This window comes from Petromyzon marinus, chromosome 52 (assembly GCF_048934315.1).
Source record: "Petromyzon marinus isolate PM22_M1 ecotype Great Lakes invasive population chromosome 52, UKy_Petmar_22M1.pri1.0, whole genome shotgun sequence".
Classification (NCBI taxonomy): domain Eukaryota; kingdom Metazoa; phylum Chordata; class Hyperoartia; order Petromyzontiformes; family Petromyzontidae; genus Petromyzon; species Petromyzon marinus.
In genome coordinates, this window is record NC_133718.1 from 6,614,036 (window position 1) to 6,638,259 (window position 24,224).

Consider the following 24,224-nt stretch of genomic DNA (forward strand, 5'->3'; position numbering starts at 1 on the left):
GTGGTAAACTCAGCCTGTTATATCTCTCAGGTCAATTAAGTTAGTGTCAATGTTGAGAAGTTAACATATATTCTGTTATATAGCAATTGTCTGAAAACGAATTTATTTATGACTGATTTTTGTGTTTAGTTTGTTGTTCTTCCCCCACACCTCCAGTTAGCATGGTTGGCTGCGTACGGTGCGAAAGAAGTTCAACATAATACATATAACATACACACTATTATACACTACATTTCTATACACTACACTATATATTCCACCACTATACTAAATTGAAAACTAATTTCTTTAGAACTGCTTTTTGTGTGAAGTTTGTTGTTCTTCCCCCGTACCTCCGATTAGCATGGTTGGCTATGTATGGTGCAAAAGAAGTTCAACGTACATACGCATCCATACAACTGGCCGACACCATAGCAATGTGGATTTTCTACCACTGGCTCAGAGCCACCAGTGGAGAGGAGCGTTGCCCACACTCACTGGAGCAGGGAGACACGTGGACGGGTGAACGTACAATAACCATGTGGCCGTGGTGATGTGTCTGGAATTGTCATCAGGTATCGTCTTCTTGGATGAGGTTGACAAGATCGGGAGTGTGCCAGGCATTCACCAGCTGCGAGATGTGGGAGGAGAAGGTGTGCAACAGGTACGCTTGTGTGTTTGTGTGTGCGTGTGAGAGAGTTATGTAGGTCGACTCAGCCTCAACTGAGTACTTGGTACGCTGTGTAAACATTGCCACCAGGGAAACAAAGGCAGCTGGGCGTGGTGCTGGCCTTCATAGGTGTTCGCTAACAGCACTTGCCCCAAAAGTCTGTTATGGCTATGCGAGGGGATATTTGTGAATGAGAGAGTCAGCCATCTTAGTGATTTTGACCCCTTACGCTTGGCCCTGTCCCTTGATCTCTTGCCAGCAAGCGTTTGACACCTCACATGGCCTCAACGTACATTTAGCCGGGCACATTCGCTGTCGTGACATCACCGCCACTTTGTCGCGAATTGGCGGCTTTTGTTATTTTTGCAGGACAGTGCTAAAATAATTCCTTGATTAAATAGATTAACCACTAACAACACTTGCCCTGACAGTCTATGTAGGCTATATGGGGATTCTCTGTCTTCTCTTCGCGTGACTGTGTGTGTATGCATAGGTGTGTGTGCACATTGGTTTTTGTGTGTGTGCACATTGGTATTTGTGTGCGTGCACCACATTGGTATTTGTGTGTGCACATTGGTATTTGTGTGTGTGCACATTGGTTTTTGTGTGTGTGCACATTGGTATTTGTGTGCGTGCACCACATTGGTATTTGTGTGTGTGCACATTGGTATTTGCGTGCATGCACGTTGGTATTTGTGTGTGTGCACGTTGGTATTTGTGTGCGTGCACATTGGTATTTGTGTGCGTGCACGTTGGTATTTGTGTGTGTGCACATTGGTTTTTGTGTGTGTGCACATTGGTATTTGTGTGTGTGCACTACATTGGTATTTGTGTGCGTGCACCACATTGGTATTTGTGTGTGTGCACATTGGTATTTGCGTGCGTGCACGTTGGTATTTGTGTGTGTGCACGTTGGTATTTGTGTGCGTGCACATTGGTATTTGTGTGCGTGCACGTTGGTATGTGTGTGCAGGTTGGTATTTGTGTGCGTGCACGTTGGTATTTGCGTGCGTGCACGTTGGTATTTGTGTGCGTGCACGTTGGTATTTGCGTGCGTGCACGTTGGTATGTGTGTGCAGGTTGGTATTTGTGTGCGTGCACATTGGTATTTGTGTGCGTGCACAGTGGTATTTGTAAGTGTGTGCATGCACGCTTGAATCTCCGCTCATCTTCACGTCTTATTTTTTCATCGCCAATAGCCAGGTGGTGATGGTGGCCATAATGGCCACAGTCTCGCATGTTGGGAGCCTGAACAGTACATCATAGTCTCTGCAGGAGCCACCCACCTTGCTTCTAAAGTGCTGCGTTATTGGCGTGCAAAATCCCCCACACACGACTTACATTTCCTCTGCTTCTGACAGCGGGAAAATCCTGACCTTCACACTGGCACTGCTTCACAAGATAAAGTTCCCTTATGACAATATGCCCTTTGAGTGTGCCCTCAAACACTTAATTAACAAAGGCCAGTGGCATTACTTCTCCCACTAATTGCACACTGTTGTTTTCCTCACCTGAGTTAGGACGTACCAAACAAGGCGGCTTTCTTGAGCACGTGCGTAATTAGACACAATTGCAAAAGGTTAAATCAAAGTGTCCCTTTTGTTAAAACTGGCATAGTCACCTGCCGGTGATTTTTTTACCTATCTGTGTGGATTTTCAGCATTTTCCCCTCGTGTGTGGGTATTCGCCAGGTATTCTGGCTCCATCTCGCATGCAATTAACTCATTGCAAAAATAATGGTCAAACACGCAATCAAGCAAAACCCTCCTCAAAAAAAGTTTCACGACTCGGTGAAGCTTGTGTAGATGAATAAAGGAGGTTGTTCATTATTTGCCACTGACCAAAGCATCCAGAATGCACCTGAGCTCATCAAATCTCCGAAGCTAAGCAGGACTGAACCTGGCTAGCGCTTGGATGGGGGACCACCTTGAATAGACAGGGTGTTATATATGGCGGGAAGGCCATTTGGATAGCAGAGAGCAGTGCAACAAAATCCATTGCTACACTGCTTCTCACCTCCCATGTCTCCGCTTTAAAACCAAATTAACAAGCAAAGACAAGTATGGCGTGGGGGAGGCCCTCATCCAGCAGTGTAGTCACAAAATGTACATAGATTTATGTACCCTTTATTAACACGCTACATCCTGGTGGTTCGTTGTCGTTTTTTATCTTCTCGGCAGGCTCTGCTCAAGATGCTGGAGGGTACGGTTGTTAATGTGCCCGAGAAAAATTCACGGAGACTCCGTGGAGAGACTGTGCAGGTACGAACGCATGCATGAATGCATGCGAATGCGTGCATTTGAGGAGCGGTAGTGCACTGGTTAGCGCGCTGCACTACGAACCCGGCGACCTGAGTTCGATTCCTGCTCACAACCAACACCAGTGACGATTATCTGAACCGGTCCTGGGCCTCCCCGAGGTCGACTCAGCCTCAAATGAGTACCTGTTGTGTAAAAACATTGCCACTGGGGAGACAAAGGCGGTCGGGTATGGTACTTACCACCTACTCCCTCGTGTTCCGTGCCAGCCTTCATAGGTGCTTGCTAGCAGCACTTGCCCCAACAGCCCGTTACAGGCTATAAGGGGTAGCTTTGGATTTGCGTGCCCGTGCATTCTATGTTCGTGCTTGTGTGAGCGTGCGAGTGTTTTGGCGGTAGGTAATCAATATCGTGTTTAACGGTGCAAAAATCTCATAAATGCAGTTCCTATTACCGACCGTCCCTATCCAGATACAATCATGTTTCTTTACCTGTCATGGATATCCACTGTTTACTCAGTCGGAAATGGCCAACCAGTTCCGTAGTGTGGTGGTGGTGGTGGTGAGGGCAGCTGCCAGGCAGGCAAAGTCAGCAAGGTGTGATTGGATGTTATGGTTGAGGAACATGAAGAGTGTTTTGTGAGACTTGCGTTGATGTGTTATTGTGCACAGGTTGACACAACCAATATTCTTTTCATGGCATCTGGAGCGTTCAATGGCCTTGAGAAGATTGTGAGTCTACGCAAAGACCAAAAGGTAATGTGATAACCGTAATGATGGTGTTAGGTAATGGGTGGGTGGCTCGGTGGACTCACAATGGCCTTGCCCTCATCCACCCAGGACCAGCATGCGTGACATAACGAGTCATAAATACATTAATCATCTAATAAGTGCAAGGAATTATTACTTACAATTCATGTGGAACAAAATATTAAAAGTGAGCAAACAATCATGGAGTGATGCACGGTTATTATTACACTGAGAGACAGGAAGAGTCACAAGTGGACTAGAGAACATACACAGGTGAGAAGCATCATCTTAACTGTAAAGAAAGGTAAGGGGGGCTTGGGTAGGACACATCGCTAAAAGTGATGATGGATGGTAGTCGAGGCTATTGGTGTAGTGGCAAACAAAGAAAGGAACACAACAAAGAGGATGTTCACCATGGAGATGGAGCGATGAAATGAGCTCGCATGAAAGAGCTATGTGGATTGTTCCTTCGTAAGTGCACAAAGAAGCCTTCATGCTGGCTGCTTTGTGCGCATTTTAAAGTCCTACCGTTTTCTTCACCAGTGCCAATGTTTCTGATGCATGTGTCATCGCGTTTGTCCCAATCAGTGCCTATTGTCATGTAACCCGTGTTTAAACCAGGCGAGAATCCACTGAGAGTAGACATCTTTATTCTAAAGGAAGATTGGAGGAAATGCATTGAAAACAGACTTTTTCCCTTCCTAAATCTTTATTTTATATTTTAGAGTTATGATGGTGCCCAGATGTGCTTCTCTGTGAAAAAAGGCTGAATGCATCGCCTGGCCAATTGGCCCCTTTGTTGGTGATGGAGGCATCGGCGCATTTGCACAACAACAACAACACAAAAATCAGATAGCGAGCCGGGAAGTGCATCTGGCCCAGAGCGCGTCTCCCCCACTCTCAAACAAGCATGGGGCGAACACTGATCTCCTCTCGGTGGCTCTGAGCCAGTGCTTGAAATTTCACATTCTATGGCAGAGGCCCGATGTCTCCATAGGATATTCGCCGTTGACTTGCCGTGAAGTGGCACTTTGCTACAGGGAGACACCAGATGGATGATGGTGATGATAACGGGCCGAATCAACTTCCACACGGGATTTGAGCTTGCTTCTTAAATTGCCAGTCGAACGCTTCCGTCGCAGCATCAGCTTTGTCTCAATTAAAAATTCCCAACATTAAGGGTGCGTTGCCATGCTCACTGTAACGACAAAAACAACAACAACAACAAAAATACCGCCTTCGTTGCATTTGACCTTTGCCCGCGCTAGTTTGCGGCGACGGGTGGTGCGATTGTTTTTGCGCGTTCGATTTTCGAGGCGCGAGTTCGTCGTTTAACGGTATTAAGTCTGGCGCCGCGTGGAGCTTGCATCCCTCTCGCTAGTCCCCCCCTCGGCTCGTGGGAATCCCCGTAAATTGCCGCTGCTTTGCTTGCACTTCACATTTTGATCGTCCTAAGTCGTCCAGGTGCACGCGTCACGCGACGTCATCGAGCCGGCGCGCTGTTTCGCGAGTCATCAATTAATGAGTCGGCCGCCCCGATTTGATTGCCATCGGCAATCAATGCGGACCGCGGCTGGGAATTTTTACTGGTCTCCAGCAATAATAGGCTTATTCGCGACATTGATCGGCGGCACTGGCGCCACGCAGTGTATGAATCAGCCGCATGTTTGGAAAAGGCTGTGTACGGAATAGACAAACAATATGCATCGTGCTGTAGTTACTGGTACACGTGTTTATATATAGCATTATGTCATAGCCATGTAACAATCAGTTGAAAGCGATCCATATGTTCACAACGCATACATCAAATCATATGTGAGTATTGATCATTTACAAATCAAACGATAATTTACAGCCCATTGTCAGTGCTCGGCTGCATGAAGGCCTTCCCTTGTTGTGTCAGTCACACAACCTGGGGAGTCCCACACTTCGTGGTGTTTGGTGGATTTGAACTCGGGCCACTGGGTTAATAGTGCAGTGTACTAATCACTGTGCAAATTGTCCTACATATGAGTGCATGTCCAACGAGGTGCACAAACAGAGCTTTACAATAAATATAAATGGCAGGGTTATATTTTAGGGTTGCGTGAAGGTGACCATTTTTACTGAATGGTTGAAGGTTTACTCTTAAGTAATGTTACAGAATGCATTTATTTTGTTTGCACGCGTATAGACTCGTCAAGTTTGTAACCGTTAAAAGCTCCAGACAACGCAAACCATGCGTGTGTTAAGGTCTTTCACAGCATCTCATTTGCAAATACAATGAGACTGCTCACGGGTATTTTTTTACATCATCTCTATGGATTAAAAAAAAAATGTTTTTATTACTTTACTTGAAATAAATATACGAACAGTTTTCATATCAGTGGTATGCTAATAGATGATGCTTGGCCTCTATGTTGGAAGACCTGATCTGGACGGCATTGCTGATAAACGCTATCGACATTATACCCTATGAAACGTAAGAAGCAATGCTACGCCGCATCAATCCATGTCGATAGCAATTCCACGTTCTTGCCGATTTCCCCTATTGTGAATACAATGAGTACAGAGCCTGGGATTCAATCTGCGCAGCGGGGATGATGGGGTCCACGCAACCCTCATGTCACCGCGACCGCCGCCCTCCGCGGCGTCGGCGGTGCTGCTCGGAGGAGTCGCGTCTGATGCTCTGTGGGAGCAGCACGAGAGGGATCTCTTGGTTCGGCAGGCGAGTGCTGCTTGTCCCCCGTGTGGTCACGATGGTGGTGATGGTGGGGGTGGTGACGTCTGTGTGGTCACGATGGTGGTGATGGTGACATCCGTGTGGTCACGATGGTGGTGGTGGTGGTGATGTGACCTTGATGGTGCTGATGAATTTGGTGTTGATGGTGGTCCCGGACTCGATAAAGATGATGTTGATGTGATCCTTGTTGCTGCTCCTCTTGCTGCTGTTTGTTGAGTTTGGCAGGTGGGGTAGTGGGGATGGTAATAGTAATTTATTATACTTGGGATTATTTTTTTCAATTTTTTTGTATTCCTATTTATCCAGGAACACCTTAATGAGCCTCATGACTCTTTTTCAGGAGGGTCCTGCCAAATGTTTTTCAGTCGGGGTCGATGATTGCTCCATATGTTAATTTTTTTTTATTCTTATATATTTTGTTTATGTTCTAGTTGATAATTTCTCAAATGTGGCAAATGTGGACCACGACGCCGGCACACAATGGCCTACTCTTGGAGTCGCGGCATCTTGAACGTTCACTGTGAAGTAGATGGCGTGTATTTCTATGCCTAATACACCCACAGTGTAGTGGTACTGCCGGCGCCACTTCCATTGTAGCTATTGAAGATGAGGCTGCTGGGACTGGGGATGCTCATGGGTGGTGGTGCGACAGTGGTGCTTCTGCTGCTTCTGATGATGGCCACGATGATTCTGATGGTGATGCTGCCGTTTGCGATGATGATGGTGATAGTGTTTGCAATGTTGATGATGCCAATGGTGATGCTGGTTGCAATGATGATGATGGTGATGCTGCTTTGTTATGATGACGATGGTGATGCTGCTTGCTATGATGACGACGACGGTGATGCTGCTTGCTGTGATGACAACAATGGTAATGTTGCTTGCTATGATGATGATGACGATGGTGCTGCCTGCTACTGCTGCCACTGCTGCTTCTCCCACCACTGATGATGCCCCCTGTGCCGTGGCCACCCTCAGGCGGAGGCGCGCGACCTCATCGAGTTTGGGATGATCCCCGAGTTTGTGGGCCGCTTCCCCGTGCTCGTTCCGCTGCACGGCCTCGACACGGCGACGCTCGTGCGCATCCTCACGGAGCCACGCAACGCGCTCATCCCACAGTACCGCACCCTCTTCAGCATGGACAAGGTGAGGCACGGTGGGGGCGGTGGTGGGTCAGGGGTCAGGACCGGGGTGGAGCGCAGATGATTGGTCGATTAAAAGGTGAAGGTAAACGTACAGCCCAGCAAATTGTTCGCTCGCTCGTATGAGCAGGCAATTCTTTGCGGAGAGTTCCCGAGCTACAGAGCTCACTGATGGTATGGGGGTTATCGCATAAACACTGAAAGGTGCAGATGCCTCACATGGGGTTATAGACTTTTGGGGCGAATGCTGTTCTTGAACACCTTTTTAAGTCCGAAACGGTGCATGAGGGATTGGCGTGACCAGCACCACTCTACCAATGACTTCCAATGCTGATATTTACACTTCACAGTGGGTACTCATTCAAGGCTGAGTTGACCTAGCCGGGTCCCAAAAGAAGTTCAGGTATCGCTTTCCACTGATGTCAGCTGTGGCAGGCAATCGCAGTCAGTTCGACTGGATGGTAACGCAGTGCCGCGAACCATTGCACCGCCAATTCAAATCTGAGTAAGACGTGGAAATCTATCACGACAGAAGCATTAATGCAGGCTCGAAACAACACGCATTGCACCCCTTTGTGTGTTGTTAAATCCATTGCATCATCAATCACGCAACAACAGTCACCGTTTCCGAGTAATCCTCGGTGACATCGCCACAGCGCTCATGCCAGGCCAGGTGCATTTCGAGGAGTTGGCGATACAGCGCCGACAGGACATCATGAGACAGGGGTTGGCTCGCAAATGCACAGACCAACACAAACATGCTCACTCGCTCTCCCACCATTTCATTAGCCACCTTTTCAAAATCTCTATTAATGTCATAAACTGGAAGCCTCAAGACAGAGATTCAATTAATTTACAAGCTGCGATTCAGCCTCCCCTCCATTTGCCATGGCGATGTACCCTGCCATTAAACCACAGTGGTCCATTAACTCGGCGCGTAACACATTGCGAGTGCGTTTTGTTTTAATTGAATTGTCCGAAGGTTCTCCTTTTTTTGTCTTTCATAATAGGTGGCAGTAAAGCATCTAAAGTGGATGCTTGATGTCATTACCATTGCTCTGATTTATATAATTCCACACAGAGCCATTGTAATATAATTTTGTGTGCCTTTTAGTTGCTTATTTAATATACTAGCAATCATAAATCCTCTTAGGTACCGAGTTGTTAACCCGTGCGCTCGTTGGATCTGCATAATGGCAGCATTCCAGTCGTCTCTTAGATTTGTTTCCATTAAACTCTGAAACTATTTGAAGCGCTGGTTTGCAAATCCAAAACAATGAGATATTGTTATTTTTCTGCCAAAAGATAAACTCAGAGCAGGGCAACATACAACATTTACTGTTTTAAGTAATAATGAAAAGAAAACGTTTGCTTAATCTATGAATCCCCATTTAGACTGGTACCGAGAGAGAGAGAACCTATATATGATGGGTTTAGGATCACATTCAGTATGTAACTGAAACGTGTACTTAATAAGACACGGTTATGGTGCTGATGATTGTGATGCTGGTAGTGATGATGGTCATGCTGATGATAACAGTAATGATGACTGCTCATAGCGATATTTATGATGATTATGACACTTGTGTCTGATGACATAGATTGATGATGATGACAATGATGTTGCTGATGATTTTTATGATTATGATGATGCTAGCTATGGCAATATTAATATTGCTAATTTTGTGACCATGATGACGCAGTTGAAACTGCTGATGATCATAGCAGGACTTAGGTTGCTGCTGTGAATATGCTGATGGTGCTGCTGAAGATTGTGGTGCTGTTCGAGCTGCTACGACTTGCGGCTGAAGATGATGCTCACCGCAGCGGCGATGATGACAACTGAATTGTTATTTCGTGTTTCCGATGACGGAACGGTGACGATGACAACGATGAGAGAACGGCGGTGTTGTACAGCGCTGCGCGTTCACTCGCTGTAACAGAAGCCCCTTGTGCCCAGTGCGATCTGTTTGTGAATGAGGAGGCCCTGACTGCGATCGCTCGCTTGGCCCTCGAGAGGAAGACGGGAGCGCGTGGCCTGCGCTCCATCATGGTAACCCCCCTCCCCCCACCTGCCCCTTTTTTGTGTCCTGGAGCTTGAGTACCTGAGACAGGGGTTAGTACCTCGGGTGGAAGTGTTTTTTTTTTCATCTGGCTGAGCAGCTCTGTTTAGAGGGTGCTTGGCTTGTAGTTGTAAACTTGTGAGTTCAAATTCCATTTGGGGTCAGAATCGAAATTGTTTATTTATCCTGGAGGAATCGGATGAGCTATGAAGCTATTTTCACGGATGTCGAATGTTGAGACGTTAACGCAGTCCATCATCATCGTCACCCCTTGAGCGTCGGTTAAAAATGAGTACCACTTTGTGAGGTGTGAACTGTTTTACTGTCAAGTTACTGATCCCCGCCAAAAGAGTATAGAATTTACATCACTGGCACAGCTGACGTCAGAGTTGAGTGATAACTAAACCAGTCTGCATTGGCAGCGTGGTGAATTATGGTCCAACATGACACAGCATGGGGATCCTTTCCTCCAGCAGCGGATTAACAAAGGACTATGAATTACACATTATTGTGTGCACATATGTAGAGGTGTTAACTACGCACCGTTCGATAACCTGCATTGCCACCAGGTATAAAAGGGGCAGTGCAGCGTTACCTCTCTGGGTACATAACGGTTGGGGTCAGACGAGGTGAAGTGGATCGTAGCCACCGTTTGGTAAGAACCAACCAGCCAGTTCCACGTGGGAATGTGTGATTGGTTACACCTGGCCACGAACGAGTATAAGAAGGGTGACCCAACAGAGCTCGGTGAGTTCTCTCCCTACACGAAGACCGAAGCCCGGGCTGAAGACTAGCTAGGACCCTGGACCAGCCTTTCAGCCCTTCTGAGGGCTAAGGCTCGGCATACCCAGTGGTCAGGACCCACCGGGCCAGCGGTGGGTCAGATAGCCTCCCCTAGGTCCCAGCCGGAGGACTCTAGAATAGCGGTAGACGTGTAAGTCCCGCCAAGATAGGAGGCTGTACCTCCTTAGGTATCAAGGAGACCTGTGTGTGGGTTACGCTGAGTCCGGAGGCTGTACCTCCTTAGGGTATTGGGTGAGGGGACTGGATACCCCTCTGTGTGTGTTGAGACTGTATAAGGGAATAATTACAGTAAACAGAGTGTGCCTCCTAAGAAGTTTATTCATCTTTATAAATACTACACATACATAGAGCATTCTTTGGTGCTCACTGCATGTATTTTAGAATGATAGTGATTAATTATGGAACTGAGAGTCTCCATGTCCACCTGTTTCTTCCCTGCTGTCCCTCTGCTTGTGGCACTGGTTTTCATGCATCCATGGTGTTTGTCACCATTGTCTTTGTGTCTCCACTGTCTTTATGTGTCACCTATGTCTCCGTGTTGTGCTTGTTGGTCCCTCGTCTCACCCGTGTCTCTGTGTCTTACCTGTGTCTGTATATCACTCACGGTTCCCTTGGTGTCAAACATGACATAGCTCACCCATGTCTCATCTGTCGTCACATCTCACCGTATCTGTGCCTCATCTGTGTCTCCGTGTCGCCCTCATTGTCTCTGTGGCTCACTGGTGTCTTGCCCAATGTCTCACCTATGCCTCTATGTTGTTTCCGTATCTCACTGGTGTCTCACCTATGCCTGTTTTTCTCCTTGTCTCACTGGTGTCTCACCTCTTGTGTTGTCTCCGTGTTTCGCTGGTGTCTCACCTATGCCTCTGTGTTGTCTCAGTGTCTCACTAGTGTCTCCCTTATGCATCTGCATCTGTGTTGTCTTTGTGTTTCACTGGTGTCTCACCCAATGTCTCACCTACGCCTCTATGTTGTCTCCGTGTCTCATCAGGAGAACCTGCTGCTGGACGCGATGTTTGAAGTTCCCAGCTCGGACATTGTTGCGGTGCGCGTGGACGAGGACGTGGTGCTGGGTGTGAAAGAGGCAGCCTACATCCGGTGGGGAATCATGATCTCATTCTTATCTTATTTTTATTTGATGTGTGGGGAGTGGTCGGGGAGATTAAATATGATTAAGGCAGCGGCATTTTGGATTCACTCACTCATTCAGTCACTCCCTCATTCATTTACTTATTTATTCATTCACTCAACAGTCTACTTGTTTATGTAAGCCATTGCAGGCCGACTGTTTGCTGTTCACTGGAGTTTAACGAGCATTATTTCCTTATACACGCGCAACTTCTCCGGGCACTAGTACTTCTCCCTCGTGAAAAATTATTTGATGAGATGCTGGCCAAATGTCTCTAGCAGGACCCTCCTAATAAAATAAGCCAATTGACTCAGTGGGTAAACAAATGACGCTATTATGGGGGGGGTTCTCCCTATTCTAACCATTAATTTTGTTAAGTGAACATTTTTCCGAGTTGTATTTTTGTTCAGGTAATAGTGGCTCGTGAGCATTTCTTGTGAAATACCCGACTCTGAACAAGATTGATTTTATTTATATGAAGCATCGTACGAGGGATATGTTACCTAATGGTGTATTCAATCCAAAAATAAAACCCTCGATATGACATTTTGAATGACCCAAGGAAGAAACAAACATGTTTCAGATTCATATTCTTAGTTTTTTCGGTAAAGTCACGTTGAAGAGAAACAACAAAATAACAAAATATATATAAAACAATAAAAAATTCTCACGACGTTTCGACCATAACTCAAACGGTCATCATCAGGTGTGTCGGTCTTTAAATCAAAATTTTATGTTTCAGATTCATTCGAAAGTACGACGTGACGGCAAAATAACGTCACTTGTATTCTGTTAGTTCCGTGCTTTTCCCGCTTAGTGGTGTCATGCAGAATTGGGTGACGCCACCCTTGCACGATGACGGATTACATTATATCACGTAATGTAAATGATGCAAAATTCGGAACAGTATCTCAAACGAGCCTGTAAAATAAAATAAAAAATGTTAAATCAGATATATACGTTTTTTTTAAAATATAAAACATGCATACATGCACACTTAAGTATTTTTTTTTTTTTACAACTGCTGTCGAGCAACTACTCCAATTTTACATTGAGGTACTTGAGCCAGATAATTGCGTCAGGAGTAGCCGAGTGTATAGTTTTTCGATTTAAAGCTATCGTTACTGCAGGGATTCATATTCTTGGTTCTTTCGGTAAAGTCACGTAGAAGGGAAATAATAAAAAAAAACAATAAAATTCTCACGACGTCTCGATTGCAACACAAGCAATCATCATCGGGTTGAAAACTTTTTTCTAATTTTCTTGCAGTGGTTTTCACACCTGATGATTGCTCGTGTTGCAATCAAAACGTCGTGATAATTTTATTGTTTTTATGCTTTTATTTCCCTTCTACATGACTTTACCGAAAGAACAGTTGTGAACTATTTAATTTAAGTCTAAATTAGCATGAATCTCGACATTAAAATGAGAATTTTTTACTTAATGGAAAAAACACAGCTTGCTGTGCAACACCGCTCTGCACACTTAAGTTAATTGATAAAATATACAGAATGCAAAAAAACATAAGTTACACCGAGGAGGAGAAAAAACCCACCGTAAATTATTTATTGGGAGCAGTTTTAAATAAGTAATAAAGTAACATTCAAACCGCCTTTGTCTCTCCAATGCTAATGATTATATCCCACACCCTGTACTAATTTATGGCTGAATTGGCCTACAGGAGGCTCAGGACAGGTTCAGGTATCATTTGCCACTAGTTGTCACCTGGAGTGGGAATTGAACCCAGATAACGAGGTTCTTAGCACAGTGTGCGAACCACAGCACCAACGGTCCCCACCACATAAATTCACCCATATATGTACGTACACGCCGTATTGCTTTAACACTGCTTGGGCAAGCGCTGTTAGCTAGCACCTATGAAGGCTGGCACAGCATGCGAGGGGGTGGATCGCCAGCGCCATGTCTGGCCTCCTTTGTCTCCCGAGCGGCGATGTTTACACACCGCACCAGGTACTCATTTGAGGCTGAGTCGACCTAGGGGAGGCCCAGGACCGGTTCAGATAATTGTCACGGGTGTTGGCCTTGAGCGGGTATTTAACTCGGGACACCGGGTTTGTAGTGCAGTGCACTACCTTTGCACTACCGCTACACTACCGCTCCCCATACACATGTACACACACGAATCAAAGATCCCTATTTAGCCTGATAGACTTTTGGTGCAGGTATATATGTGTGTGTTTAGCAACCTGCTAATATTAATTAATATTGTTCGCACTTGCCGACACACATGCATGTATTCGCCCATGTGCATATATGCACATACGTGCAAAAAACGCCTACACTCGAATACCTACGTGTAAAACCAAATTCACTATCAACACTGCGGTGCGTGCGTGCAAGCAAGTGAGCGTTCTATAATTTAGTTTAATGTTGCTTTTTTCTCCTGTCCGTCAACACCAGCACCAATTCCAAGGAAGGCAGCGCGGAGAAATTCCAGAGGGGAGCGCTGGAGGAAAGCTGGCATCGGCAGGTAGACGCTGCCAGCAGCTGACCTCCTCCATGTGAGATTTGAGTCGGCACTGCTGCGGCTGGAAGCCACTTGGCGGGCGTGTGCGGTGGGCGTGCGTGCGGGTGGGTGAACGGGGTAAGGCGACGGATGTAGAGGTGGGGGGGGGAGGCTAGCCCCGATCGCCTGGGCTGTTCGTCCAATTGAAAAATGAACCTCAACGAGTAAAGTTCACAATTTAGCGAGTTTGTTTCTAGCGCTATGGCCCGGGGCACACTTTGGTGAGAGCAATAGGCATGTAATGATTCACCCGGCCAAGATTCAGTGGATGTGATTTGCGATCACGATTCAATGTTGTTGGGCTAAATGGAATCTACAGTGGCTGCAGGGTTTGTATGAACCAGTCACAGACAACATTGGAAGTGATTCTTCACACACACACACTTCAATGCATGTATCATGAGCGTAATAATATATTTTAATGAACAAATCATTACGTGCCTAGTAAGCATCAAAAGTAACAAGTACATTGTGTCCAATGCTGTGATTGCCACCACCTCACGATTGCTTCATTCCATCTGTATGATCTCCCAGCAGCAGCACAGTCAACACCTCACTTCCAAGGTGTTTGTAGTCTCATCACCGCCGTTTGGTATTAGGGCTTTCATTGTTAATTGAATCGTGGTCTAAAACTTAGGGTGATGAGGACAAAAATGCTTGCCTCCCAAGATGGTTTTCATGAAGTTAAGTCTTCTTTTCCTGCTTCAGCCACCCACTATCCCTCGGGGGAATTGCCAAAGTGAACTGGCTAATATATACTGAGCGTTAAAGACTCTGTGACACCACAATGGCAGTCTGTTATGAACTATGTCAGAATCCACATCTTAAATTCTGAAAAGTTAATTTAAAATTGCCAAATTTATATACATTGTATTCACGAATTATCCGTATGCAACTATTATTTCGCAGATCTACCTTGCAAATTAATCTAACTGGGCTGTAATTTGGTTAAATAAATATAGGATGTTGACCTTTGCAATCAGTTAGGCAAGTAAAATAATGTAGGGTAATTGGTCAGCAGACCCTGCTTTTGCATCCACCAAAGTCTGCAATAGCTGTAGTGTGTTGTATTTTGTAAAACATTTATTTTAATTTCAGTGACTTTATAATCTAGTTTTCATCCAAGATGTGCACTAAGTGAGAATTGAGCAGAAATGGGTGCTACATTTACACCGGGCGAGCAGTAGCCTCTGTCGTAACGTTAAAGCCACTGGTGTGAGACCGCATTTGAATTTCAACCTCAGACTTCCTGAACAACATTTCCGGAGCTTGGGTCTGTTTTATGAAGGCGGCAGGAAATGGCTTTGTGGCTGTGCGCGTTCCTCACAAACTTCAGCAACGCCGTGGATGCAAAACTAACGTACGCGGTTTCCTCCAGATAAAGACGAAACACAATGCACGCCACGCATGCAAGGGTACAAACATTTTTACATTTGTGTCGAGGTTATTTCGAATAAAAAGTTTGCCGATTCTTGATCATAAAGTTGGCTTTGCAGCCATCCATGACGATTTAATTCGACAAGTTTTCATGGCACAGCTGCTTTTAGAGCCTGATGTTGTTTATTTGGTTATTTGGAGTCATTAATCGGGTTTTTAAAAGAGTGAGAGAAAAACACTGATTGTATCATCTCATAAACTTGAAGACTAGTTATTTTACTGAGTTTTACGTTGTGCTTTTCAAGTGTTTATTTTGTCATTTTGCCAGATGTTACAAGGTCCTCCACTGTCAAAGGTTTAAATACAAATAGGGGGCAACGTTTTGTGAATGTTATTCACCACATCTGGATTTACCTGGGCTAAAACTTCACCGCTGACACTCGGTGCTTTGCATTTTGACGCATGAAACCACATTGTTGATTTGTTTTATTTAAAAATTATCGGGATGGAGGAAACATCAAAAATATTATTGAACCCTGACAGCACGAGAATTACATTGGTGATACATGTGCAAGCACCCTATGTGTTTAGCTATGTATGTTTTTTTGTTATAGTATTAAAAAGTGTTTGCATTATCCGCACAATGTAATAGTTGCCTCCTGTACAAGCAATGTTGCAGGACTGATTTTTAGATGGGAATAAATTGTTTGAAAAACGTGTTTGTGATGTTGCCAAGGTGTGCTTTCTTTGTTATGTTGAGGCTCACTTTGGCACAAATGGTAGATGTTACTTTGCTTTAAAAGCCAAAATAAGAACCACGGTCTGAAAATTAGGTTCTGAAGTTAAACCATTACATACTGTTTAATCTTGTGAATCGATAAGAGAACAGATACATGTATTTTTTTATTTTTAAAAATAAACAACAGGATACTTTTTAGAATAATTTCATTTGACATCAGCCATAGGTCCATAAATTAAATAAAATTCCCACGTATTTTGTCTCACTTAAGCTTTATAGAACGATTTTGCCCATGTGGTTTCCCCACATGAGCCAGTAGTGCAACTCATCGTTGTTGCTGCAATGATGCTTCTATTGGCTGTAGAAGTGTGCTGGGTATAGGTAATTTTTCTGCCATTAAGCTAAAACAAGATACAAAGAAATTGGTGACCAAAAACTTATTGTAAAAAAACGTCAGTGATCACAGCATTTGAAGAACGGAATGCCATTATACAATATAAGGCACTTCAGTTTTGTAAATTGTAGTGTGTTGAAGGTCATGCTTCTCATTATGTGTGGAGCGGTGGTAGAGTGGTTAACACTGCGCTACGTACTCAGCGAGCTGTGTTCGATTCCCGGCTATGGATCACAGCGAATATTTGAACTGGTCCTGGGCCTTCGCTAGGTTGACTCAGCCTTAAATGAGTACTGTACCTGATATGGTGTGTAAATGTAAGAACTGGGGAGGCAAAGGTGGCAGGGCGTGGCGCTGTCTTATTGTGTTTACATTTGCGTGTACTTTGTGTTTTAAAGTACACTTAATTTGTTTTGGTTCTCAAGCAATAAACCGACCTCATTGTAAAAACAGCCGAGAAATTGTCACAGTAATCCAGAATCGGTGGAAGGATAACATTGAAGGAAACGGGAGCATTGACTTTAATTTTGCCTCCACACAATGGGAGTTATTTACTCTGACCTTAGCAGACCCATACAGAACAAATATCGTGCCTGACTGCCGCCCGTTTTACACACGCTCTGGACTTGTCATTTTCCCACGGGAAGCCACAAAAGGTGCCGACTCCATGCCCCTTTTACTCAGCGTCGGGCGGTTGAATTTTTTTTAATGTTTAGCGCGAGGCGCTTCAAAACACACGGATGCTGAAAGCAAAGCACATCCGTGACGTGGGTTGTAATGGGTTATTTAAAATAGCCCAACCTGCTCCGGAACCAGTTTTTTTTATTTTGCTCCCTATCTGGCCGCTATTAACGGGACTCAATGTTGTCAACAAACAGGCGGAATTGTTGATGGGTTGGGGGTGTAGTGGATGCAGCATTGTCACGCTTTCACACCAGCGCATTCGGAACGAACTGGCGCCACTATTCCCAGACTAGTTGTGAACTCCGATGAGGGCGACATGTGCGTGGCTGACGTGAGCTGAGAACAGACTGGGCGAGTGAGAGATGTAGCGATGGGAATTGAACAGGGACTAGTGTGATAGACAGAAAATTAAGCATTGTAGCTGCCATGGTCCATTTGTGTAGGTGTTAGCAATACCAGCATATATCAGTAAATAGAGAATGGCTAACAGAGATTAGTATATGTTGTAATCATTGTGCGGTGGAGTTTGCATGGTCTTTGTCCAGCAGTCGATAGCTTTGGAATCCATAGGTGTGCCAGTGTCTGGGCCGGTGAGTCACATGTTGCTGGGTTTTGTTTAAAAGTCTGAAGAACGAACCGGCTGACAGCCTGCTGTTTTATAAACAGCAGGCTGTCAGCTTTTCCACACTTTATCAATCTAATGAAATAACGTGAAGTGCTTTTTATTATTTCACGTACCGTGTCTTTATTGTAATTCAGTTTTTTTAACCATAAACAACTTTGCAGAATAAATAATCATTGCAATAAAAATTCAAATGCCATAAACGATTTCTGTGAACTCTTCTAACAGGCAGTAACGATGCTAGCGTTTAAATATTGCCAAAAAAATGTCATGCGTTGAAACTGTTTGCAAAAAGTGGTCTCTATTTTTCATATACGAATACATAACTCACGAATTTAAACATTCAATTTTTTTTACCAACTTCGAAGCTCTGCTATAGAATAATGTTTTGCAAATAAATGAGGATGTTAAGACTGTTATACTTACAATGTGTTACGTTAATTAAACGAAGATGCTCGTATATATTTATCTAGGCTGTGCATTCCGAGTGGCCTGACAGAAAAATAGACTTAAACATTTTTCAAATGTGCCACTGAGGCAATTGCTTACTCAAAAGCACGGCTGCACTATTTTAGTTGGGCAACGCTACAATATTTGTAGTGGGAAGTCGGCAGTAGTAACAAATTTTAGACTGATCCATTACATAGGATTGTGGAATCTCCACTTCTGGTTCAACATCGCCAGTGGAGATGTGCACCACCTAAAGCTTGTTCGAGCTCAACGATTTTTTTTTAGTCTGTAGAGTATACAGTATATACAATTCGTGTAGTTACAAGTAATATTAATTGGGCGTTGGTAATTATAACGGTTTTGATGTGCCTCTTTATGTTTTTTAAGCTGTGTTGACAGCATTTATATAATGTGCACTCTAATGATATCCTTTTTAAAAAATAACATAATTCAGAGTATATTCCAAAAAGTAAGCTCGGGATTACTGCGTGCAGAATGCGTTGTAATCAAAACTGTAATAAATCCCCGAAGGGAAATAAGATTTGTTGGTGAACTTTTTTTCTGTAAAAAAACATTAAAAAGTTAAAATGCAATGCAATACAGGGAATTTGCCTCTGATAGCGTTGGGGGTTTCAGGTTCGCCTTGAAATTGTGTAAATGTTAATACATTTATAGAAGCTTATTAATGTTTCATTGGCTCAGGCTCAGGCAGACAGGTGCTTCGAGTCTCATGTGGATCTACTAATAAGTGGTCTCGGAGGAGCATTATTAGCCTGAATTTCATTAATAATTCACATGTAATCCATGACATCTGTTTCGATTTTTTTCACGAGCACAACAAGGTGGGGTGGATGGGGGTGGAAATCATGCATTTGAAATAAATATTGGTTCCATAACCCACTTAATATAACTCCGATGTATGTTATTGCTTAAAGGGAAAATATTAAATGTTAAATCTATATGGGGAGCAAACGAAAATGGGAATTAAAGCAATGGTGAGGAGAAATACAAGATGTTTAACATTTAATGTCCACGCTGCGTGTGGAGCATTTTGTTAAATCCCAGGGGCGAGATATTGAGCGGGTATCATTGGTACATTGAGCGACCTGAGGTGCCACGAAAAAAAGACATCCACCCGGGTGGTGCTGTTCTTAGAATGCTTGCCTCACAACTGGAAAGTTACGAGTTCAAATCCCGGCCAGGGGTTTATTAAACCCATCATCCTGCAATGGCCATTAAAATATTTAGTGCCTTACCACTTTGTGGAATATAAAACAGTGGGTTTTAAATAAAGAGACTCATTCCCCACCATGTGAAAGTAGAATATCCACTGCTTGTTCAGAGCTGCTGATGTAGATGATTACTACCTAATTTTTCATTTGAACTTGGAGACATGTTAATCAACTCTGAAGCTCAATTCATTTGTTGTTGTTGAACTTATATCTTTCCACTCAAATGGTTAACTGAGTCGCTTGCCCATATTGAGCACACAAAGCAATGAAGTCATCAGTGCCTTTTGGTGAAGTCACCATTCCCATTTAGCCTGGTCCGCATATTGTGAGTTTTACAGAGACAGAAAAATTATTATTCACGTGGTGTTTTGATTTAAAGCTTTCGTGACTGCATGGATTCATATTCTTGGTTCTTTCGGTAAAATCACGTAGAAGGGAAACAAAAAAATATAAAATAAAAAAATTCTCACGACGTTTCGACTGCAACACAAGTAATCATCATCAGGTGTGAAAACCTCAACAAATTTTCTTGTGAGAATTTTTTTATTTTATATATTTTTTTTATTATTTTATTGATTCCCTTCTACGTGACTTTACCGAACGAACCAAGAATATGAATATCACGTTGTGTTGTTGCTCTATCATGTGTTGCATCAAGTATTAATATTTCAGGTGATGACAATACGATAAAATCATGGTTTTGTTGATTGTCCAGACACCTATGGTACCATGTTTAGCTCAATGCCTAACCACGGGGTATGCGCTTCTCGCATAGGATGTGATATCGCAGGAAGAGCTTCCACAGCACGTGATGTCACATAGCTCTATCGCTAACCAGTTTTCCCTGAAGCTGAAGGTGGCAAACGCAGTAAGTTTTTCGCTTTAAATTGTCTCCAATCGTGCTGACTTTCTGTTACCACTGAAAAAAGTATTTTGCATGTAGATTGACTTTAAGATGCTTTGGTAGATGATCATTGTGAATTTGCTTCAAGCTATAATCAACACCACTCTATAAGATTCTCTACCTGTGGACCAAGCTTTACAGAAAAACATCTTCCTCCTCGATGTTATAATGCCATGTATCTCCACTACCACCATAACCACCGCCACCACCACCACCACGCAACGTGGAATCCGCCAGTGTCGGTCGCAATCGCTTCGATGGTGGTGGTGCCGACCTGGCCGCTGCTGCTGTGGAGGATGTGGAGAACTGCAGCCTTGGAAGGGGCTTCTGCAGGGGCGACACGGTGGCCGTGAGTGTCATTGGCTTGCGGCCCGTGGCCTTTGCCCGTGTGCCGGATGGGGCCCTGCTGCCACTGCTGCCGTGGGTCAATGGCCGCACGTGGTGGCGGCTCAGGCCACTGTGCACGTGCAGGGGGTTGTATGTGTGCAGCACCTCCAGGCCAGATAGGGCGGTCTGCAACGAGATACATGGGACAGGAAGGATATTGGGGTATTAATGAGGGTATGGCTTGCTGACAAGAATTTGTCAAATCAAAACTGGATCAAGGAGGGTCTTTGTAGTGTGGTGATTTGGTGGCTTCAGGGTTCTTCTAATACTGGGCTGTCGCTACTAACGCGTTAATGGCCTCAGCCAGATCACCCATCACTGCGTATAAAGCTCATCACACCCTTAATTTGGCAAATTCCAGCTCTGAGAAATATTTCTGTTTGACAACTCATAACTGCCTCTCCAGGAGGCCATGTCACAAAATACTCTGCTCATATTGTGGCTGAAGCAATTGAAGGATCTCAGAAATAGTTCTGTGATATCACCTTCCGGAGATTGGGGTATTGCAACCGGAAATTTATTTTTCTCATGACATGACACCAATGATCATTATTGCAAATCGAAAAAAAACATTCCTATATGGCATGCCTTAAAATCATCCATCATTATCTTGTAAGTTTTACTAATATTTCATTGAGACAGCCTGCCTATATTACATGGCAGTCCCAGTACAGAAGCAGCTGGCTGATCCTGTGTTTAGAGAATCCTATTTACAATATGTTTAAATCTCAGTCAGATATAATTTAAGCCCTGTATTTTCATCAAATTAGTACCACTTTGTGGATACTTACAGGAGTCATCCTCTGGAATGGAATGACTGACCCCTGCCGTAGATATGTGAACTTTTCACAACTGGCTTGAGATTGTAAATGCTCGTTTGACTTGGGAAACAATTTGGCTTTTTATACATACCGACCAAGTAAAGATAAAAATCATTATTTACTGGGCATTAACTGGTGTGCCCTCGGTGTGGGTAGGGAGTTATATTGAAGTGACTTCTTAAGTACTGTGATGTCATCTTCCAGAGCCACTCTCTTACACAGAGTGATGTGCTACTAACCGCAGCAGCTCTGAATGAAAATAACTTTTGTCTCATGGCACGAAACCGAGAGCACAATTTGTAAAACAAATCTAAAGCATAACCAAAAACTAAGCAAAGGCAAAACAATGGACACGTAGGTAAAATAAAAATAAAACAACTAAATTACCGAAAAAACCAAAGAGTATGAATCCTTGCAGTCAAAGCTTCAAATCTCGAAGCAAAACAATGGAGTTGATTGACATCCAACCAACACTCTTGGCAGGGCATATAGAATATGCGCCACCTAGCGTAGATAAAGGGACGTCATTTCAGCCCTGCGACGTCATCTTTGCAGGTCATTCCCTAACATTTTCTTCACCTCTAGAATTGACACCCATTGCAGTTTAAAAAGTTGAAGTTGAAAGAGGACCTTAGCAAGGTGTCCCCTGGTTATGGGTAAATAGGTTACGCCATGCTGACAAAACTCAGCCTGATTCATGGTTTCTGGCCATAACAGCACGTTCACTTGCTATGGTTTTAGAGGTTATGCCTTGCTGATGAGAGTCTTTGAAGTCAAAGTGGGTCCAACATTCCTGACCGAAGAGAGTTGAAACCAAAACTGTTTCAAGGATTGTGCTCTTAACATCAGGCTACATGAACCTTACATATGATACGTTACTTTGTAGAGAGCAATCATGAGACTAATCAAGTAATGTTATGTTCCTTTGAAAATAATGAATGTAGGATTTGATACATATAAAACCTCAAGTAGTCAGTGGCAATTTACTTTTCAAATGTCACTCTCCCAACATAGACAATAGGATGATTGAGCCTGCGTGGTTGTGCATTTTAAAAAGCTTGCTCATGCCACAAAGTGCAGCACTTCTAAGGTAATGTTTAAATGTAATTGTACTGAGGCAATTTCGTATTTTAAGGGCTGAATCTGGCACATGCATATGCGCATTAGGATAAAACTTATAATGTGCAAGCACGGCCTATTAGCTGAAGCTTCATATTGGCATGTTTCATTTTGTTAGATGCCTCATCCACTGCTTTGCATTTGGCAATAGCATTGGCATTGAAGGCGCCAATCTCGTTTCCTTTAACGTCTTAGCAGGAAACGCCAGCATGCATGACAGGAGTCTTGTTTAGCATAGATATTGTGCATTCTACAACTTAATTTCTCCATTTCAAAACTTCTGCACTTGCCTCATTCCATCTGCAGCAACCACAAATACCTAAATTGTCACATCCATGTCTTTTTTATTGTTTTGAAGGGTAATATCGTGTGAGCCTGGATTCTATCATTTTGAGCTGTTGCTGTGTGAAAAGTATCACGAGAAGCTACTTTTTTATCCATCCTGCGATTTCAGCAGCGTGACGTTAAGTGGCTCCCACTGAGTAATTCAAACCTACCCACCAGGTTCCCTTTTGTTTCCACTCGCCCCGCGTTTCTGAGGTGGCAGGTTTTGTGAGCACTCTGCGATCGTTCCTCAGCCAACCCACCCCACTCAGGGTTACAATTTAAAGGCAGGTGGTGTGAAGTGGCGCTGTTCTACTTTTAACACGGCATTTTTTTGGTTACGGGGAAGTTGAAATTTTACCAAAGGAATCACTTCTGGCTGCCACTTTTGCTGACGCAAATCAGCGGCGATTCGTGTCAGCAGCTCATTCCTGGCATTAAAAGGGAAAATAAATTAAATGGGTTTTTGGAGCACCGAGCCCCCACTTGCTGTAACACATCACCCTTAGTAATAAGGACACCTCTGCACAACTGCCCGTGGACAACACACATCACGTGGGGATTTCTTTGGCTGCTTCCTTCAACTCCGGTACCTTAATTGGACCGTAGAAACTAAACACAGTGGAGATGGGTTATCATTCATCTCTAAATCGGGCTTGCTTGGAAATGTTTGGTTTTAGGAGAGGGCTCAGAGATGCAAGGGAATTCTTCAGACTTCATTTGGCCAGTAGATGGCAGTAAAGCAAGTAGGTTGCTGACTTGTATGTGCTAATATTTAAGTATTTCCCCCCTCATCTGCATGGGTTTCCTCGGTGCACGAATTTTCCTACTCACAAGAATGCTGAATGAAAACATTGTTTTGAAAAGGCATCTTAGACACTCAGCGATTCCTTCGTGGGTAAGTAAAGGATTTATAAGAGTCTTAACTTTGGGTCAAGTCAGGCTATCATTCCTCTGGGGTTGATATAATTGATACCTCCTCGTTGTGGGAAGTTGAAAGTGGTTGTCCTATGATATAATTGGCCCTTGCTTCTAGGAATTTCCAAAACTCGTTTAGGAACACCGACAGTGATGAGCGATGGCTCACCATATTTAATGTAAACTTTGCAATTGAAGTTGGGAATGCAA

General features: G+C 43.9%; 2 protein-coding genes across 4 annotated transcripts in view; one reads left to right on the forward strand and one right to left on the reverse strand.

Moving 5' to 3' along the window:
- Window positions 1–16,139, forward strand: part of LOC116953627 (ATP-dependent clpX-like chaperone, mitochondrial) — a 36,895-nt gene extending 20,756 nt beyond the window's left edge. For all 3 annotated transcript variants that reach the window (XM_032973993.2, XM_032973992.2, XM_032973994.2), the window contains exons 10-17: window positions 555–643; window positions 2,830–2,910; window positions 3,579–3,662; window positions 6,208–6,363; window positions 7,357–7,524; window positions 9,481–9,573; window positions 11,379–11,485; window positions 13,938–16,139. In XM_032973993.2, the coding sequence (XP_032829884.1) occupies window positions 555–643; window positions 2,830–2,910; window positions 3,579–3,662; window positions 6,208–6,363; window positions 7,357–7,524; window positions 9,481–9,573; window positions 11,379–11,485; window positions 13,938–14,028 (869 nt within the window). In that variant the 3' untranslated portion in view covers window positions 14,029–16,139. The remainder of the gene's footprint in view (window positions 1–554; window positions 644–2,829; window positions 2,911–3,578; window positions 3,663–6,207; window positions 6,364–7,356; window positions 7,525–9,480; window positions 9,574–11,378; window positions 11,486–13,937) is intronic.
- A 163-nt stretch (window positions 16,140–16,302) lies between these two features.
- The window catches only part of M1AP (meiosis 1 associated protein), a 49,652-nt gene continuing 41,730 nt past the window's right edge, over window positions 16,303–24,224 (reverse strand). Inside the window, exon 10 of the mRNA XM_076075021.1 lies at window positions 16,303–20,958. Coding sequence (XP_075931136.1) covers window positions 20,581–20,958 — 378 coding nt within the window. The 3' untranslated portion in view covers window positions 16,303–20,580. The remainder of the gene's footprint in view (window positions 20,959–24,224) is intronic.